Source organism: Caenorhabditis briggsae, assembly GCF_000004555.2.
Source record: "Caenorhabditis briggsae complete genome, chrIII, whole genome shotgun sequence".
Classification (NCBI taxonomy): Eukaryota; Metazoa; Nematoda; class Chromadorea; order Rhabditida; family Rhabditidae; genus Caenorhabditis; species Caenorhabditis briggsae.
The window spans coordinates 2,385,645-2,405,727 of record NC_013490.2 but is presented as its reverse complement, the minus strand read 5'-3'; the positions used below and the strand labels follow the sequence as shown (position 1 = coordinate 2,405,727).

The window sequence follows — 20,083 nt, the reverse complement described above, 5'->3', positions numbered from 1 at the left end:
GGTGGGACCCAAAAATCCCAAATTTCCGAAATTTCCAGAACTAGGCATGATTATACTCATTTTGAGGCTCTCTTCACCACAAATTCAAAATTTTTAGTTTCATCAATTTTGGTACCCATCGAGATACGGTGGATTAAAAATTAAAAAAAATTTTTTTTTCGCATTTTTCGCCAAATCAAACCTTTCCAGCTGGAGTACGGTAATCAATGGTATCTGGACCGAAATTCGCTGAAATACGTGTGGAATGCGGCGAAGAATGTGATAAAAAACGGGCGATTCTCAAGGAGACAAATGATGGAAACTGTATACAATGTGTATAAATATAGTGATTATTTGTGATAAAAAATTTTCAAAAAAAATTCGAAACAAAATGTTTTTTTTTGAAAAATTTGAATCCCGCCCGACCACACAAACCTGCGTCTCTCCATCTCTCTGCACCAATTTCTTGGCTCTCTCTGTCTGCGTCTCTCTCGTTATCCCAATCTTTTTCTCTTCCAGAATTTCAGATTTTTCTAGAATTTTCGAAGAAAATTCTTCGACTAAAATAGTGCATTCCAGCGAGATATGATCTGCAGGTTCTCGGATACGGTATACTGTAGTTGTGCCAGAAATCGAGAAATTTTGCTGAAAAAATTGAAAAAAAATTTTTTTTGGAAATTTTTGAAAATTTTCGAAATATTCAAATTCCCGCCAAATTTCAAAATTTTTATGCTGTAATAAGAATGCGCTCTATCGGACTTTTCGATTTTTTAAAGATTTTCAAAAAAGTCTTCATTTTAAGGCAATTTTGCTGAATAATGCTGAATATTGAATTCTTATATAATTTTTTTTGAATTTCCCGCCAATTTTCCCCCAAAAATTGTAAATGTGCTCTATCTCAAAACAGCCTATTTTTTGCGGTTTTTCGAATTTTTAAAATCTATACATTTTCCGGCTTTCCAATCATCAAAATCCCGGCGTATGTGTGTCCGTTTGTCCGGATTTCCAGCTCAATTTCTGGATTTTTGAACCAAGAATCTTCTAGAATTACTGGAAATTTTAGGCCACTGGGGAGGTCTGAAATAGGTATTTTTTCGGGCTTTTTCTGAGTCAAAAAAAGGGCAAACCTGAGCACACAAAATCGCCCATTTTCAAAAAATCATAGTTTTCAATTTTCAAAAAAACTGAAAATCTCTGGAAAATGTCAGCAATTTCCAGAGATTTTAGAATAAAATAGACATTTCTAATATTGCTAGTAGAGCTCATTCTAAAGCTGAGCAATGGAAAAGGTGGGTCAAATGAGGTCTAACAGGGGGAAAAAAAAGGGGGAAACCTGTTGCCTAGGCAACCGGAAATAAAGAGGAGGGCGATTAGAACAGAAGAGAATAATTTATATAAAGAAAATACGGGAAAAAGAACAATAACAGGAAACAAAAAAGAGAGAGATTCTATATCATTATTATACTAGACAAAAAACAAAAAATTACAAAAAAATCACTAATTTTCCTAAAAAACTACAACAAAAATTAACCAGGATATGGGGGGAAAAACAATAAACAAAGAAGATCATTGAAAGGGTCAAATTTAAGCAAAAAAATGGGGAATGAAAACCAGTCTTCATCAGGATAAGGGGAAGAATTAAAGATGAGCAATCGACGGAATTTAGAATCCCATTCCTCCCATACCGCCCATTCCACCCATTCCTCCCATTCCACCGGCTGGTCCTGCTGGCTCCTCCTTTGGAATCTCGGTCACAACGCATTCGGTGGTGGCGAGAAGGGAGGCGACTCCAGATGCGTCTTGGAGGGCAGTTCGGACGACCTGGAATAGGCAAAAATTGAAATTTTAGTTCATTTTTGAGCCAAAATATCAATTTTTAATGCCATTTTCTGACAAAATATGTTAATTTTTTAGCTAAATTCTGTCTAAAATTGGTTATTTTGCCAATTTTCAGAGTTCCAAAGCACCAATTTGATTTTTAATGCAATTTTCAGACAAAATCACCCCTTACCTTGGTTGGATCAATAATTCCAGCCTCGAACATATTGACGAATTTGGAGTTAAGAGCATCATAACCGTAGGCAGCATTGCTATTTCCCATAACCTCATCAATAATAGACGATGGCTCGAGTCCGGCATTCTTGACAATGGTGGAAATTGGTTGCACCAACGACTTCTTCACAATATTCACTCCAATTTGTTGGTCCTCATTGGCAGCCTTGTATGTCTTAAGAGCATGGAGAGATCTCAAAAGAGCAACACCTCCTCCTGGAACGATTCCCTCTTCAACAGCAGCACGTGTAGCGCAGAGAGCATCAGTGACACGATCCTTCTTCTCTCCAACCTCGACCTCAGAAGCTCCTCCGATCTTAAGAACAGCGACTCCCTTGGAGAGTTTGGCAAGTCGTTCGTTGAGTTTCTCCTTTTCGTATTCGCTGGTTGATTGTTCAATCTCCTCAGCGATATGCTCAATTCTCTTCTCGATTTCAGCAGCTTCTCCACGTCCGCGAAGAAGGAGAGTGTCGTCCTTGGTGATGGTGACTTCGTCAACCTCTCCAAGATCGTTGGCAGTGATGTCTTCGATCTTGATAAGGTTCGAGTCGTCTCCGAAGATTGTGGCACCGGTGGCGATTCCCATATCCTTGAGGGTGTTCTTGCGGTTGTCTCCGAATCCTGGAGCCTTGACGGCGACCACTTGGAGTCCGACCTGGAAAATTTGAAACGTTTTTCTAGTTTTAAGCATTTTTCAACACCAGAAACTTGAATTTTTACAGCTATTTTAGCGTCAATTTCTATCCTAAACCTTCCTCTCCTTTCCTTCTAAATTTCCTGCACTCAAAAAGTTGTTTACACTTTTTTTTCTTCAAACTGCTGTAGTAAATTTGCTCTGATAAGATACGCTATCACCCAAAAAAAACAAGCGCTTCTATCTCACAAGGTCGCTCGTTCTTTGTTTCTTATCTCTCAGAAATCACTGATTACTTGACAAACTCTGTATGTCTATCGGGGTTCAAAATAGGCACAAAACCCTGAAATGATGTGAATTTGGCCCTCAACGGACCTAGAATAGCCTAGAAATGGCCTGAAATAGCCTAATACAGCCTAGAAACCATCCAGGTTAGAATGACCTGGAAGGGCTTGATTTGGCCTAAGTTTGATGAGGCAAAAAAGCCTGAAATAGGCCCCTACGTACCTAAAATGACTCAGAACAGCCTGAAAATAGCCGAAATTTTGTCTCGAACAACGTGAGATAGTCAAAAACACAGCCTGAGAACGGCCTGGACGAGCCTAGAATAGCCTACCCGACTGATGAATTTCAAACGGTTTGAAATTCAAACCAATGAGAAAACCGCCTAGAAAGAGGCTTCAATGGTTGGAAACTCAGAAAATAGCGATTCTCAGCTATAAAATCAAAAAAACAAACCTTAAGTCTATTGAGAACAAGAGTGGTGAGAGCTTCTCCATCAACATCCTCAGCAATAATAACCAATGGACGGCGGAGCTTGTTAGCGAGCTCAAGAGCCGGAACAATATCCTGGACCTGACTGATCTTCTTCTCACTCAAAAGCACCAAAGCCTTCTCATACTCGACCTTGGCTCCCTTGGCAGAAGTGATAAAGTATGGAGAGATGTATCCTCTGTCGAACTTCATTCCCTCAATCAACTCCAACTCATCAGTGAGTGTCTTTCCATCCTTAACAGTGATAACTCCAGTGGTTCCAACCTTTTTCATAGCATCAGAGATCAAGTTTCCAACGACGGTGTCTCCATTGGCGGAAATTGTGGCGACTTGAGCGATCTCTTCTGGGGTGGTGACTTGTTTCGAAAGCTTCTTCAGCTCGGCAACAACCACATCGACGGCGTTCATCACTCCACGACGGATCTCAACGGCGTTTCCTCCCTGACGGATGCTCTCGAATCCTTCTTTAGCGATGGCACGGGCAAGAACGGTGGCACAGGTGGTTCCGTCTCCAGCCTCCTCGTTGGCCTTATTGGCGACGTCTTGGATGAGTTTGGCTCCCAAATTCTGGTATTTGTCCTTGAGATCGATGGATTTGGCAACGGTGACTCCGTCTTTTGTGATCTTTGGACTTCCCCATGATTGCTCGATGATCACGTTTCTTCCCTGGAAAAATATGATTTTGAGTAGAAAAGGGGGATTTTTGAGCTAATTTTGGGCTATCTTCCTCATTTTGAATGGATTTTCCCGATTTTTAGTCTAGAATCGGAATTTCTGAGCATTTTTCTCAATTTTCCTGCTTCAAGCCTCAAAAATTCGAATTACAGGCTCCTGTCCCCATTTTGAGTGGAATTTTCACGACTTTCTGGCCTAGAATCCAAATTTTCAGGATTTTGAATCGATTTTTGCCGGATCCAAAGCACTTTTCACAGTTTTTTCCAGCTCCAAGTCTCCAAAATTCGAATTTTAGGCTTTTTTTGCGCCTACCTTTTGACCCATTTAAGGGATCTGGGCACTTCTAGACGAATTTTGACGATTTTTTGGCATATTTTGTACCATTTTTTGTGAATTTTAAAAATTTCATGACCATTTTTCACGAATTCCCAGCTCCAAGCCTCCTAAATTCGAATCTTAGGTCCTTTTCGCCCCTACCTTTGGACCCATAGTAACAGAGACGGCATCAGCCAAAAGGTTGACTCCAACAAGCATTGCTGCACGTCCTTCAGCGCCGAACTTCACATCCTTGGCGTAGGATCTGATGACAGCGGTCTGAACTCCCTTTCTGGCGAGGCGAAGCATTTTTTTTGTCTGAAAAAATGCTTTTAAAAATGCGTTTTGGCCTAAAATTGGGTAAAAAAGGACGAAAATGATGCAAAAAAAATTGTCTAGAAATTATAGAAACTTCTTGGTTCATTTTTTGAAATTTTTGAAAATTCAAAAAATCCAAATTTTAGGCCTAAATATCGAGATTTCTCTTGAAATTCAGCGTAAAACGGCTTCAAACTCCTCAAAAATGATGCAAAAAGTGACTAGGAACTATAGAAATTCGGTGAAATAATTTTTTGAAAATTTGGAAATCTCAAAAACCCAAATTTTAGGCCTAAAAAACGCTCATATCTTATTGAAAATAGGGTAAAATGGCCTCGAAACCATCAAAAATGATGCAAAATCGACCAAAAAACCTATAGAAATATGGAAAACGGCTGATTAGCATGATAACAGATACAAAAATGACCTGAATTGAAGACTTTTGCATCATTTAGGACGCGCCGCCCACTTTTTTGCAACCCTGGCACGCTTTTATGGGCGGGGCATCGCTGATTTCTGCGCGCACTCTGCACCGCCCGTTCGTTGACTCGTCGGATCCGCCCATTTTTTGCAAATTCACCGCATAGGTTCTCTGTGTTTTCTCCATTGCCGCCTATTTCGAGAAGCTTCTTTTTTAGATTTCAGCTGTTTTTTTGCCATTTTTTCGCGGATTTTTCTTGAAAAAATTGATTTTTAGCTCGAAAATTCGAAGAAATTCCAATTTTTCAGACCGAAGCCATGTTCCTGACCGCTGTCCGTCGCTCGGTAAGCCTCTAAAAAACTCAAAGATGTTTGAGAAATCCCTGAAATGTCATTTTTTCCAGAGCAACGTTCTCAAGTCGTTCAAGCCACTCTACGACCGTGTGCTCGTCGAGAGAGTCGCCGCCGAGACCAAAACCAAGGGAGGAATCATGCTTCCAGAGAAATCGCAGGGAAAGGTGCGATTTTCAGGGTTTTCTGACCTAAAAAATCGAGTTTTAAGCCTATAAATCATGCTAGAAGTTGAAATTTTGGCTGGAAAACTGTAAAATTCAAATTTAAAAAAAAACGAAAAAATGATGCAAATGGCTCAAAATATGAGAAAATGAGCTTTATATAGTTTTCTGACCTAAAAAATCGAGTTTTAAGCCTATAAATCGCCCAAGAAGCTCGAATTTAGGCTTGGAAAACTGGGAAATTCAAATTTTGTAAGAAAAACGAAAAAAAAAATGATGCAAAATGCAAAAATAGGAGAAAATGTAGCTTTTTAAGGTTTCCAGGCCTAAAAACCGTCTTTTCGAGCAAAAATCAAAAATGATGCAATTTTTGCAGGTCCTCGAAGCCACCGTCGTCTCCGCCGGTACCGGACTCCGTAACGAGAAGGGAGAGCTCGTCGCATTGACAGTGAAGCCAGGAGATCGTGTTCTTCTTCCAGAATACGGAGGCACCAAGGTGTGTAGTCAGGAATTATCGAAACAAAAAAGCGAAAAATTCGGTTGAAATGGCTTTTTTGGCTCTAAGGAGCGTTTTTCCGATCGAAATCAGCTGAAAAGATCATTTTTATGCCCAAAAATCGCTATTTTCCATTTAATTTGTTTGTGAGGTTTTGTTCCGTTTCGTACAGATTTGGGTCACTTTTCATGTAGTTTTCACTGGAATATCAAGAATTTCTGCCTGAAAACCTTGTTTTTAACTGAAAATGTGTCTGAAATTCGATTTTAGCTTCATTCCGAGAGATCCCGCACTTCAAGATGGTTTCTGAACGATTTTCAGCATTTTAAAGAAAATTTTCAACATAAGACCTGAAATTGGCTACAAGTGTGTCGATTTTTAGCATTTTGAGCAGAAAAATCGCCAACTTTTCATTTTTTAAGCCTCAATTCTGCTTGCAAAATCACATTTTGAAGCTGAAATATTGCATTTTGAGCCGGAAAAATCGCCAAATTTTGAGTTTTTAGACATAATTCAGCCTGCAAATTCGAATTTTTAAGCTTAAAACTCGCTGAAATTCCAATTTTCAAAGTTTCTGAACGGTTTACAGCGTTTTGCGGACATTTTCAGCTTGAGAAATTCAAGGATTGTTTCAAGAGAAAATAATGATTTCTAGACGATTTTTAGAACAAATTCACCGGTTTCAGCCGAAAAATTTCAATTTCCAGGCCTAAATTTACCTAAAAATCCAAGTTTTGAAACTCAAAAATTGCTAAAATTCGAGAAAAAATCCCAATTTCTCATATTTCAGGTCATCGTTGAGGACAAGGAATACTCAATCTTCCGCGAGTCGGACCTTCTCGGTGTCTTCCACTAAACGACGCCTTCACAAAATTCCGATGTTCGGTCTCAATCGCCCAAAAAAATCCATTTTAAATTATGTGTTTTTAGTAGTTTTTAGGACTTTTTTATTGATTTTTTTTAGCCCTTTTTGTGTTAATTTTTTGTTAAATCTCTCCATTTTTTTGTTATAATTGTCTCTACCCAACCGGTCCCCCTGTTTTTGAGATACATGATGATTTGTTTCCAAATGGATTCTCTTCGATTAGTTCTTCTTTTCCCGCGCCAAGGTCATAATCCCGAAGGCGTCACTTAAATCTCAATTCTCGAGAGATAATTCGACTGCTGCTGCTGCTGCGTTCTCTCTCATTTAGAACATTACCTATTTTCTTTTATTCTATTTCATTCCTTCGATTTTCTACTGTTTTCTCTCTATTTTTCCATTTTTCTCTATTATTTTTACTCTAAAAATGCCAAAAAACCTGGAATCCGTGGTTCATGAAGCTGGATCTGCCTACTCGGAAGGACGATATCAAGAAGCACGGGAACTCTACGAATCTGCACTTCTAACGAATCCCAACAACGGAATTCTACATGCCAACCTATCAGCGATTCTTCTGAAAATGAATTTGGCTGAAAATTCCTTAAAACACTCGGAAATCGCGGTTAGGCTGTGTCCAACATGGGCAAAAGCACACTATCGAAGAGGTGAATCCCTGAAACACGCTGAAAGAGTGCTCGAATCGATTCTAGCGTATTCCAATGGAATCAGACTGGATTCTACGAATTTTCAAATTCTGAAAAGTCTCAAAGAGGCGATTTTCTCATTTTACGGGTGCAAATTCCCTTGGGAAAATTTGAAAGTGCTGAAATTGGATGAAGATGTTCCAACAATTCTGGCAACACTTGGACAAACGATTCTAGCGGATTCCAGAGATGGAAAAGCGAATTTTGAGGGTAAATTTTTAATTTTTTAGGTCTAAAATGCCCAAAAATTACTTTCTTTGGCTACTTTTAGGCTTGAAATGCCTTAAAACGCCAAAACATCTGAAATGACCTTTCCAGACATTTTCTAGGCTCAAAATGCCTCTAAGCGATCTACAGAACAGCTAAAATGACTTTTCTAGACTTAATTTAAGCCTAAAATTCCTTTTAAACGGCAAAAACTTGCTGAAAATGACTTTTGACTTATTTTAGGCTTAAAGTGTCTTAAAACAGCCAAAATGACTTTTCTCGACCATTCTGAGGCCTAAAAAGCCCAGAAAAGGCCTAAAAATGCCTGGAAAGGTCTTAAAAGAGTCTTAAGAAACGCCACAATTCTTTAAAAATTCAGTTTCCTAACAATCCTGCAATTCTCCTTGGACCTTGATTTGAAATCAATCAAACTGCTGGAATCAGTATATGGATCACTTGCATCGGCATACTGTAGTTTAGAAAAGTATGAGCAATCGATGGGGTTTTTGAAGAAGCAGTTGGAAACGGCGATTCAGATTGGTAATGTTAAAAAAATAGATTTTTTTTTCAAAAATTTGGAATTTTAGAATCCCCAAAAATCGCGGAAATTCGCGAGAATTTGGCTGAAATTGCTGAAATTTTGGACGATTTCCACGTGGCGATTGAGCAGAGGAGGCATTTGGAAAGGATTTATCGGGTACGGTAATCCGAAAAATTGAAATTTCACAATTTTTTAAAAAAAGCTACAGTAATCCCTAAAAAGTATAGTAACTCAAAACCTTGAAAAATCGAAGTTTTTAAATTTCGGAGAAGCTACAGTATTCCCCTATTTAGGGAAAATACAGTAATCCAAGTTTGGCCAGTGTTAGTGTAAAATGAAGACCTACGGTAACCAAATTGAATCAAATTGGAAGATCACTGTACCTACAGTAACCCCAAAAATGTTCGAAAATCGAAAAATCAATTTCTGTAACAAGAAGATTACTGTAACTACCATAAATACAGTAATCATGTTACAGTACTCCTTGGATTACTGTGCCTACAGTAACCCTATAAATGATACAGTAGTACAATCAGAAGGAGTGATCTAGCTACACACAAAATGGCCTACAGTAATCCAACTTAAGGGGTACCTGAATCGAGGAAAACTGTATTCAATTTCGAACAACTACAGTACTCCAAAATTCGGAAAGTACAGTACCCCATCGAATTTCTGTACTTACAGTACCCGCAAACTAAAGGTTACAGTATTCGAACTGAGGATTACTGGACCTACAGGGATTCTAAAAACTACAGTAACCATCAAATCACAAAAATCTTGAAATTCTGTGCCTACAGTAACCATTTTAAAAGGAGTACTGTAGTTACGCACAAAAAACCTACAGTACTCCTAAAAATTTCAAAAATCGAGAAATCAGTGATAACTACCTTAAAGACAGTAATCCTAGCTTGGAAACTTCAGTACTCTGTAGAACTACTGTCCCTACAGTACTCATTAACTAGGACTACTGTACTTAACATGAAATAACTACAGTAATCCAAAGCTTTGAAACAACTGTATCAGAATCCCTGGGATTAATGTACCTACAGTAACCCAATTCAAAAAATCAAAGTTTTCAGACCCCGGAATCAACTCTAAAGCTCTGCGATGTCTACCTAAAAGCTGGAATTCCAGAGAAAGTGTTTTTGATTCTCGAAAATTCGAATTTTAAAGCTGAGCAATGCTCATTGCTCATCGCACGAGCACACATATCAAAAGGAGATCACAAAGAGGCACTTCGATTGCTCATTCCAGAATTTTCTAAAAATTCAAATTTCGAACTAATCGATACCATCAATCAATGCTTTCTGGATTTGGATGATCTGAATTCGTCCATTGAATTTTTGAATTCAATTTTAAAACGAAAAAATTCGGACAAATCAGAAAAATCAGGAGATTTGGTGGGTTTTTTTAAAGATTTTTGAAAATTTTCAAAAAATTGAAACTACCGTATCTCGATGGGTACTGTACCAAAATCAATAAAACTAACATATTTGAATTCGTCGTGGAAAGAGCCTCAAAATGAGTATAATCATGCCTAGGTTCCGAAAATTCGAAATTTGGGTCCCACCACGAAAACTACAGTAATCCAAAAAATGAGCGGAATCTAGTCGTGTTTGATCTCATTTTGAAGCTAGAAACATGAGAAATCAGAAAATCAAAAAATTTTCAAGTTATGTGAAAAATGAAGGGGGATACGGTGGTTTTTCCGATATCAAGCAAAAAAATTGGAAAAAACTACCGTATCTCACTTGGTTTTCGTACAAAGTTTGGCATTTATTTGATTTTCGAATTTTCCTGGTTTGTAGCTTCAAAATGTGTACCTAAACACGACTAGATTCCGCTCATTTTTTGGATTACTGTAGTTTTCGTGGTGGGACCCAAATTTCGAAATTTTCGGAACCTAGGCGTGATTATACTCATTTTGAAGCTCTCCTCACGACAAATTCAAATATGCTTGTTTTATTGATTTTGGTACAGTACCCATCGAGATACGGTAGTTTAAAATTTTCGAAAAAAATTTTTTTTTTTTTTGAAAAATCGGTTTTTTTAAATTTCAGCTACTCCACTGTTACTGTCTTCTTTGCCAAACCCAAATCACAGCTGGAAATCTGGAAACAGCGCTGAAAATCGCGAAATTTGTCTTAAAGTTGGCAAAACAATCTGAAAATCTGAAAATCCACGAAGCGAATGCTTTTCGACTTTTGGCTATAATTTATGAGCATCAAAAGGATTTTGGATCCTCAATAATTCTGTGGAAAAAATATTTGGACCCGGGATTTCAGACAATTCTAACGAACTCTGAAAAATTGAGGGGATTTCTTCAAATGACAAGAATTGCGCAGAATGAGACGGTTAATGAGGATGTGGGACACATTTTTGATAAAGCTGAGCAATTGGTCAAAAAGTGAGAAAAGTCAAGAAAAATCCGAAAAAATTTGAGCCAAAATGGACCAAAATGGCCCGAAATGGGCAGATTTATTTGAAAATTTTGAAAAAATACAGTAATCCTTCTGAAATTCATAGGATCTAGTTGAAAAATAAAATTTTGAGCTCGCCTTGTTGTTAGCTTCAAAATGAGTATAAACACGCCTAGGTTCTGAGAATTTTTGGGATTACTGTAGTTTTCGTGGCGGGACCCAAATCTCGAAATTTTTTAAACCTAGGCATGATTAAACTCATTTCAAAGCTCTCTTTGTGAGGAGTTCAAACGTACTAATTTCATCAAGTTTGGTACAGTAGCCATCAAGATACGGTAGTTTCGAAGTACACAAATTTTCCCGGTGGACCCAATTTTCAAAAAATTTTCAAACCTAGGCATGATTATACTCATTTTGAAGCTGTTTTCACAGGAATTTCAAATTTATCAATATCATGAATTTTGCTACAGTATTCATCGAGATACGGTAGTTTCAATTTGCACTTTCCTTACAATTAGGGACTGCAAAAACTACCGTAACTTGTCTGATTTTTTGAAAATTAGCTCATAACCAAGAGTTTTGAATTTGCCTTGTTTTCGGCTTGAAAATGAGTATAAAAACGACTACATTTTAAAAGTTATTGGGATTACTGTAGTTTTCGTGGCGGGACCCAAAAATTGAATTTTTTTCTTCTTCAAACCTAGTCATGTTCATACTCATTTTGAAGCGCTAAACTAGAAAAATTCAAAAATATAATTTTAAAAAAGAGTGGGTCGAAATTAGCCGAAATACTGTAGTTTCAAATTGACTTGCTGTCTTAAATTTCGAAAATCGGCGTAACTTGTACAATATTGGTTCAAATACTTTAAAATTAAAAGCATTCTATTTGTCTCATTAAGAGCTTAGAAATGAGTATAATCACGACCTACTTTTCTCACATTTCATTTTTCGGACCCCCTATGCGCCTTTAAAGTTGTAATTTCAAAGTTAAAGGAACATAGTCATGATTATACTCATTTTAAAGCCCTTTTCAGGACAACCTCAAAAATCCAAAACTCGAATTGTTTGGACCAAAATTGACCGAGATACGGTACTTTCAAATTTTCAGATGTTCCCGCTCCTCAGAAAAAGTCGCCTTCTATTCCGCAAAGTTTCGATGGCTCCAATCAATAAAATCCGAGGAAAATGAATCGAAAAAAATTCTGGAAATTTTGGAAAGTTTGCTGAAATCCGAACCAAATTTGGATTCCAAATCGAAATCTTTAATTTTTGAGGATTTAGCAAGACCAATTTTGGCGCCAAATTCAAATTCAAATTTAAAATCGACGATTCTGGCGCTGGAACAGAGTTTAACCGAAGCCCAAGACGCCAACGATTTGTATCGAGAAGCTGGAATTTCAGAGAAAATTGGGAATTTTTTTGCTGACAATTTCAGCCAAAATTCCAGCCAAACCGATCAAAAATTGGCTGAAAAGTACTATAATCAACAGTTGGAAGTGGGAAAACAGCTGAAAAACGCCAAAATGATGGCTGATTCGCATGCCAACGTGGCAAGGCTGAAATTTCAGAATTTGGATTTTAAAGGCGCATGCGAGCATGCGAGATGTGCTCTGACTATTTTTAAATTGGCCATGGACAACGAACAAAAGCTGGATATGCTCATTTTGTTGGCTGAAGCTGAAATGGAGAGGTTTGTCTTTAAAATGAGCCTAAAATATTGAAAATCGGTTGAAAATGAGAAAAGTTCTGAAGTTTAAAAATTTTTGAAATTATCAAAAAAAAACGATTTTTTTTCCAAATTTTTGTATTTTTCCAGGTTCTCATCTAAATTGAAATTTGTGTTAATTTTCAAGTCTAGCTCATTTTCGGCTTCAAAATAAGCGAAAAATCATAAAATTTGGTTGAAAATGAGCAAAGTTAGGAAGTTTTGAAATTTAAGAAAATTCATTTTAATTGGAAACTCCTGAATTTCTTCTACCCCATAAGCTAACTTTTGAAATGTATATTTTTCAATTTAACTTGTTTTCAGCTGCAAAATAAGCCAAAAATCATAAAATTTGGTTGAAAATGAGCAAAGTTAGGAAATTTCGAAAAGTAAAAAAATTAATTTTTAAACTTTTTTTTTTGAAAACTTATTGTGTAAACTTAGGATGCTATCGGAATCTAATTTTGAGTAAATTTTCGTATTTAGCTCATTTTCAGCTTCAAAATAAGCCTAAACACGACTAGATTTGCTCGATTTTGAAAATTTTGGTGGCGGGACCCAAATCTACCGTAACTTGACTAATTTCGATCCAAGCGTTTCGAAATTTACATTATTAGGTTTGCCTTGTTCAGAGCTTCAAAATGAGTGTAATCATGCTTAGGTTTGAAAAAATTCAAAAATTGAGTTTTTCGAATTTTCGAAATTTGAAGCTACCGTATCTCGATGGGTACTGAACCGAAATTGAAGAAACTAACAAATTTGAACTCGTAATACAAAAAGCTCATTTTGTTGGCTGAAACTGAAATGGAGAGGTTTGTCTTTAAAATGAACCTAAAATCTTAAAAATCGGTTGAAAATTAGCAATGTCAGACAATTTTGAAAAACATACAACATCAAAAAATTATTTTTTTTTTTGGAGAATGTGTTGCATCTTTGTAGGATGTGGCTCAAAAGAGGTTTTGTACAAATTTTCAATATTTGCATATTTTCAGCTTCAAAATATGCTAAAAATCTCAAAAATCTGTGAAAAATGAGCAAAGTTAGGAAGTTTTGAAATTTACGAAAATTCATTTTAATTGGAAACTCCTGAATTTTTTTAACTTTGCGAGACTTCTTTTGAAATTTATATTTTTGAATTCAGCTTGTTTTTAGCTTCAAAATAAGCTGTAAATCATGAAATTTGGTCAAAAATGGGTAAAGTTATAACGCTTCAAAAATTTCGAAAAAAATTTGTTTTTTGAAAATTAGCTGGAAATTCAGAGGATGATGTTTAAATTGAATTTATACAAAATTTTCAAATTTAGCTCATTTTTAGCTTCAAAATAAGCTAAAAATCTTGAAAATCGGTTGAAAATGAGAAAAGTTAAGTTTTAAAATTTTGGAAATTATCAAAAAAAAAGATTTTTTTAAACTTTTGTATTTTCCCAGGATTTTATCTAAATTTAATTTTGAGCTAATTTTCGAGTCCAGCTCATTTTCAGCTTCAAAATAAGCCAAAAATCATAAAATTTGGTTCAAAATGAGCAAAGTTAGGAAATTGAAAAAAATTGAAAAAAAAATTTTGTAATTTTTTTTTTGAAAACTTTTTGTATTATCTTAGGATGTCATCCAAATTGAATTTTAAGCCAATTTTTGAGTCTAGCTTATTTTCAGCTTCAAAATAAGCCTAAGCACGACTAGATTTGCTCGATTTTGAAAATTTTGGAAAATTAACATCATTAGGTTTGTCTTGTTAAGAGCTTCAAAATGAGTATAAACAAGCCTATGTTTGCAAAAATCGAATTTTTCAGATTTTCGTGGTGGGACCCAAATTAAAAAATTTTCAAGCCTAGCCATGTTTATATTCATTTTAAAGCTGAAAACAGGCAAAATCCGTCAATCTTATTTTCAAACTAAGGGAACAATAATTAGACAAGTTACGGTAGTTTTTGCATTTTCAGAGGAAAGTGGAAACTATGGTATCTCAGCTGGTGAGCGTCCAATCTGTTTGAAATTTAGATTTTTAAGTTTGCAAGGTTTTGCGCTTCAAAATGAGTATGATCATGACCTACTTCCCAGAATTTTGAAGTTTGGGACTCCTATGCGCCTTTAAAGCGAAAAATCAAAGTGGGCGGAGCCTAGTCGTGTGCATACTCATTTTGAAGCTGAAATTGAGCTGAGCAACATAATGTGCATGAAGTTTTCAGAAACAATCTGGAAATCGCGTTATCGGCAATAGAAAAATCGATAAATCTGGCGGAAGACTGCGAATCGAATGAGAAATTGGCGAAATCCTATCGATTGATTGCTGAAATTTATGAAAAATCTGGAAAAAATGAAGAGATTTCGATTCAATTTGTGAGAAGACATATCGATTTATTTGAATACGAAAAATCGATAAATCGAAAGTGGAAATCGCTGAGAGATTTGCTGAAATTCGAAATTTCCAGAAAAATCGATAATTCTGGAAATATTGAGAATATTTTAAAAATTATGACGATTCAACTGGAATTAGAGGTAAACTTTTTTTCAAAATTTAGAAAAAAATATTTTCGAAAAATATTTTTTTTCAGGAATCCCAACTACTGGAAATCGCTGAAATCCTATCTGAAAGTCCAGCTCATCATTCATTTTTTCTGAAACTTTTGAATTTTTTATCAAATTTGCCGAAAATTAAAAATGTCGAAAAATGTCTGGAATTCGCGAAATTTCAGCCTGAAATTTTGCTGAAATTCAAAAATTTAATAAAAATGGAGGATTTGATGAGAAATTTGGCAGTTTTCGTACCGAATCTGGCTGGAAATGAGGTAAATTTTTCTGGAAAATTCAAATTTTTCGAAAACAAATTTTCAAAAAAAAAATTTTTTTTTCAATGTTTTTAAAAGTTCAAATTTTTGTGATGGCTTAGGTTTGGTGCCCTAGAAACCAAAAAACTGAATTTAGCAATATTAGAGCTTTAAAATGAGTATAATCATGACCTACTTTTCTGAAATTCATTTTTTCGGACCCCCTATGCGCCTTTAAAGTCGAAATTTCAAATTTAAAGGCACATAGGCATGATTATACTCATTTTGAAGGGAAATCTGTGATAAAGTCGGGTTTAGGAGTTTGAGAGCTTCAAAATGAGAATAATCATGTCTATGTTCCTTCAATCTCGAAAATTTGACTTTAAAGGCATAGGGGGGTCCGAAAATTGAAATTCTGGGAAGTAGGTCATGATTATACTCATTTTGAAGCTCTAAATGTCAGAAATATGAATCTGAAAACAGAAATGCAATTTAACAGAAACTAAGCGCGCTACGAAGATTCTAGTCACAGAAATGGGCATTTTTCAAAAATTGAAACTACCGTAACTTGGGAATTTTTTCTCTGAACTTGAAAATTTTTTGATTTTTGAAATCAGCGCGTTGAGAGCTTGTAATTGAGTATAATCATGATCCACTTTCCAATACTTCAATTTTTGGGGGTCCATGCGCCTTTAAAGTCGAATTTTCAAAATGGGTGGAATCTAGTCATGATTATACTGATTTTGAAGCTTTTGACGCGAAAAATCTGAATTTCATTGTTTGAAAGCCAAACTTTGGTTTTCTAGGCCATCAGATGCAAAAGTTTGGTCATCTTCGAATTTTTTTTGGAAAAAAATTTCCAAAAAAAAACTTTTTCAGGCTTTCAAAGATTCTAATGTTTTGGCAGAAATTTCTGACCTATGGAAGACGGACCAACAATATTTGAATTCTGAGAAAATGGAAATTTTTGCCCAAATCAAAATATTTCCACTCGAGACCCAAACCAGGATTTTTGATATGTTCTACACCAAAATCGACCCAAGTCTTATGCTGAGCAATAATACACTAATCCGATTCCACGTGGCAATGCTAAACGGGAAGTTTGATATGATGGCTGACGGAATACAATCAATCGATAAAATTGTGTGCGCCGCGCATCTGGATGAGGTGGAACTAATTGAGATGTGGTACTGGGTGAGTTACAGTAATCCAGAATTACTGTAGTTTGGAAAAAATGAGAAAAAAACATTTGACGCATTGTGAGCTACAAAACAGGAGTCATAGAAGTTTGAAATTTTGAAGATTTTTTTTTGGAAATTCAAATGGTCCTATAATTTGAAATTTTGCTCATAATCAAATTTTGAGAAAATAAGATTGTTTAACTCAGCAAGAGCTTCAAAATGAGTATAAACACGGCTAGGCTCCGCCCACTTTCATTTTTCGACTTTAAAGGCGCATAGGGGGTCCGGATTTTGGAATCTTGAGAAAGTAGGTCATGCTTATACTCATTTTGTAGCTTGCAAAGCTGAAGAATTGAAAATAAAAGTTTTTTCCAGAAATTCTTGAATTTGACAGAGTTATGAGGAAAACAAGTTTTTCATGAAAAACTCCTAAAATTGAATTTCGACCATAACTTTTGAATTTTTGGAAATTTTAGAATATACTAATGATTTTTTGATTTTACAAACCTAGAGCTTTAAAATGAGTCTAATCATGACCTACTTTCTCCACATTTTGTTTTTCCGGACCCCTATGCGCCTTTAAAGGGAAAAATCAAAATGGGCGGAGCCTAGGCATGATTATACTTATTTTAAAGCACTTATAAAGCAAATTCTAAAAATAATAGTTTCATAAAGTTTAGTGCAGTATTCACGGAGATACGGTAGTTTCAATTTTGGTTTTTAAAAATCACATTTGACCGTATCTCAATGGGTACTATACCACATCTGAAAAAATTCAAATTTTGAACTTGTCGTAAGAAGAGCTTCGAAATGAGTATAATCATGACCTACTTTCCTGGATTTTCAAAATCTGGACCCCCTCTGCGCCTTTAAAGTCAAAAATCAAAGTGCGCGGATCATAGTCATGATTATACTCATTTTGAAGCTCAAGACCTCACAAATTCGAATAACGTGTAACTGAAACCTAATAATCAATTTCCAGCGAATTCCAGACATATTTTCAGTAAAAAAAAAGAGAATTTACAGGAATTTCTGGAATCCAATCCGTTGGCGTCCACTGGATATCAAAAAATGATCGATCGATATTTTCCTGGCTCAAAAGCTGAGGTGCTCCGGTTCGCTGCAATTTTCACTGCAATCGCGATATCAGAAAAGCTGAAAATTCTGGAAATTCTGGAATTTTGCGAATTTTCAATTTTTGGGAATACGGTTCCGAAAATTGGGGATTCGAGGAAAATCGATAAACTAAAATGTGCAAATAAAGAAATGATATATTCATTTGAAGTTGGAAGTTTTACAGTGATTTTCAATTTTGGGATTGATGGTAAGTTTTTTGTAGTTTTTATCATAACTTTTTTATTCCTTAATTTTTAAGATCAAAACTTTAATTATTGGAATTAGGGCGTCGGGAGCTTGAAAATGAGTATAAACACGACTATGCTCCGCCCACTTTGAAATTTCGAATTTAAAGGCGCATAGGGGTCCGAAATTTTTAAAACCAGAGAAAGTAGGTCATGATTATACTCATTTTGAAGCTCTAGCCGTGGGAAATTTAAAAAATCCAGTTTTCCTGCAAAAATGTTACGAAACAAGAAAGTTATGGCACAAACAAGATTTTAAAATTTTTTTCTGAAATTTTTAGTTTTCATCATAACTTTCTTATTATCGGCTGTTCAGGTTTAAAACATGTATTTTTGAATTTGGCGCGTTAAAAGCTTCAAAATGAGTATAAACACGGCTATGTTCCTTTAAACTTGAAGTTTCGAGTTTAAAGGCGCATAGGGGGTCCAAAAATTGAAAATCAAGGAAAGTAAGTCATGAGTATACTCGTTTTGAAGCTCTCAACGTGGGAAATTCGGAAACGGTAATTTCATTCGATTTGAATGAAAATTACGAAAGGTATAACTAATTTTGTAACTTAATATGAACATTTTCAGATTTCGACGTCTTCTGGATTCAGAATCGAAAATCGCTGACATTTTACGATTATCTCCTCAAGCGATATCTCCAAAGTTATGGTTATCTGGAACTTCGAATTCAATTATTCACTGATTTATTGATTGGAAACCGACAAATCGATAAAATCACAGCCAAGGAGCAGAGGTGTTGGCTGGAAGTCCCGGCTCCTCAAAATACTAAAAAATCGATAGGGATTTTGAATTTTTCTGGAAGATCCTATGATTTTCCAAACGTCCAATCTCCAGAAATTTGCTTGGAAAATTCGGAATTTTTCGAGATTATGGCTCAGAAGCTGGGTGAAGCGGAAGTTGTGATTTTGAAGGATTTGAAGAGGTTCTGGGAATTTTTTGAAATCTATTCAAGAAATTTAAAAGGATTTCCAACGACTTTATTCGTGGAGACTTTGGATTCTGAAACAGAACATTTGAATCCTAAGATGCTGAAATTGCTGGAATTTATGGGTTGTGAGCTTCGGGATGTGTTGGAAATCGAAAAAATGGTCCAGGTAAAAAAGCAAAAAGGATTTGAGCCCAGGAGGAATCGAACCCGCGACCTCTAGATCCGAAGTCTAGCTCACTACCACTGCACCATCACGCACACACCTTGCCGCCCCTCGAGATTGCAATTATAAACGCGGTGTGCAGTAGGCGCCGCTCCCCTGGCATATCTAGGCCTTCCTCACCGATTTTCTCCTATCAGCAGCGTGGCGCAGTGGAAGCGTGCTGGGCCCATAACCCAGAGGTCGGTGGATCGAAACCACTCGCTGCTAGAACCTTTTTTGCTTTTTTGTGTGTTACGGTAATGGGTAAAAGGGGTCATTTTTGAGGACTTGGTGATCTTCAATTTTTTCTAGTTTACTGTAATTGGTTGTTTTATTTCAGAAATTGAATTTGGAGTCTTCTCAAAGGCAAGATATGAGGCGAGTACTGGAAGGAGATTACTGTAGTACAGACTTAGAAGATTTTGGAATCCATAAAACGTTCCAGGATATTTTAAAAGGTAGAACCAGTTTTAGAATTTGCAGATGATTTATTGGAATTCCAGAATTTGGGAAACCACGCCTCCTGGAAATCCTACAGTTCGAAAACTTAAAATCTATGGAGATCACGAAGAAGATTCTGGAAATCCCCGAAAAAAATCTCCGTGAATTTTCAAAATCAATCTACGCGGATCACATTTTTGAAATTCCCCATGTTCCAAAACTTTCAGAACTATTCCCAGTGCGGCAGGGCAACTCTAACTTTAATTATGGGTTAGTGGTGGCCTAGGTTATGCATTTGGTGGCCTAGAAACCCAAAAAATAAACTCGGCAAATAAAGAGCTTCAAAATGAGTATAATCATGACCTACTTTTCTCAAATTTCATTTTTCGGACCCCCATGCACCTTTAAAGTCAAACTTCACAGTGGGCGGAGGCTAGTCATGATTATACTCATTTGAAAGCCCGAAATTGGGAAATGTGAAAATATTACTTTCATCAAAACGTTTTCAAAAGTAACGAAGTTATGAGAAAATCAAGCTTTTGCAAGATTTGAGGTATTTTTTGATTTTCTCATAACTTC

At 36.0% G+C, this 20,083-nt stretch overlaps 4 protein-coding genes and 1 non-coding gene across 5 annotated transcripts; 3 read left to right on the top strand and 2 right to left on the bottom strand.

Annotated features, from left to right (window-relative positions):
* Nucleotides 1–175: 175 nt before the first annotated feature.
* On the bottom strand, nucleotides 176–1,245 carry CBG11700 (the record flags this gene model as incomplete). The annotated part of the gene is made up of 4 exons (XM_002640912.1): nucleotides 176–301; nucleotides 415–624; nucleotides 926–1,056; nucleotides 1,107–1,245. The coding sequence occupies 4 exons, from the start codon at nucleotides 1,243–1,245 to the stop codon at nucleotides 176–178; spliced, it is 606 nt and encodes a 201-aa protein (XP_002640958.1).
* A 396-nt stretch (nucleotides 1,246–1,641) lies between these two features.
* Nucleotides 1,642–4,738, bottom strand: Cbr-hsp-60 (the record flags this gene model as incomplete). Its single annotated transcript, XM_002640913.1, has 4 exons — nucleotides 1,642–1,800; nucleotides 1,991–2,686; nucleotides 3,404–4,105; nucleotides 4,592–4,738. 4 exons carry the CDS (start codon nucleotides 4,736–4,738, stop codon nucleotides 1,642–1,644), a joined length of 1,704 nt encoding a protein of 567 aa, XP_002640959.1.
* Nucleotides 4,739–5,485: 747 nt separating this feature from the next.
* Nucleotides 5,486–7,034, top strand: CBG11702 (the record flags this gene model as incomplete). Its single annotated transcript, XM_002640914.1, has 4 exons — nucleotides 5,486–5,512; nucleotides 5,572–5,685; nucleotides 6,059–6,178; nucleotides 6,969–7,034. The coding sequence occupies 4 exons, from the start codon at nucleotides 5,486–5,488 to the stop codon at nucleotides 7,032–7,034; spliced, it is 327 nt and encodes a 108-aa protein (XP_002640960.1).
* A 433-nt stretch (nucleotides 7,035–7,467) lies between these two features.
* On the top strand, nucleotides 7,468–19,669 carry CBG11703 (the record flags this gene model as incomplete). Its single annotated transcript, XM_045243469.1, has 12 exons — nucleotides 7,468–7,954; nucleotides 8,539–8,648; nucleotides 9,572–9,892; nucleotides 10,553–10,899; nucleotides 12,021–12,602; nucleotides 14,804–15,113; nucleotides 15,170–15,403; nucleotides 16,262–16,576; nucleotides 17,590–17,887; nucleotides 18,501–18,855; nucleotides 19,167–19,320; nucleotides 19,547–19,669. 12 exons carry the CDS (start codon nucleotides 7,468–7,470, stop codon nucleotides 19,667–19,669), a joined length of 3,636 nt encoding a protein of 1,211 aa, XP_045094658.1.
* CBG28534 lies at nucleotides 19,220–19,291 on the top strand. The gene has a single exon. It is a non-coding gene (tRNA).
* Nucleotides 19,670–20,083: the final 414 nt, after the last annotated feature.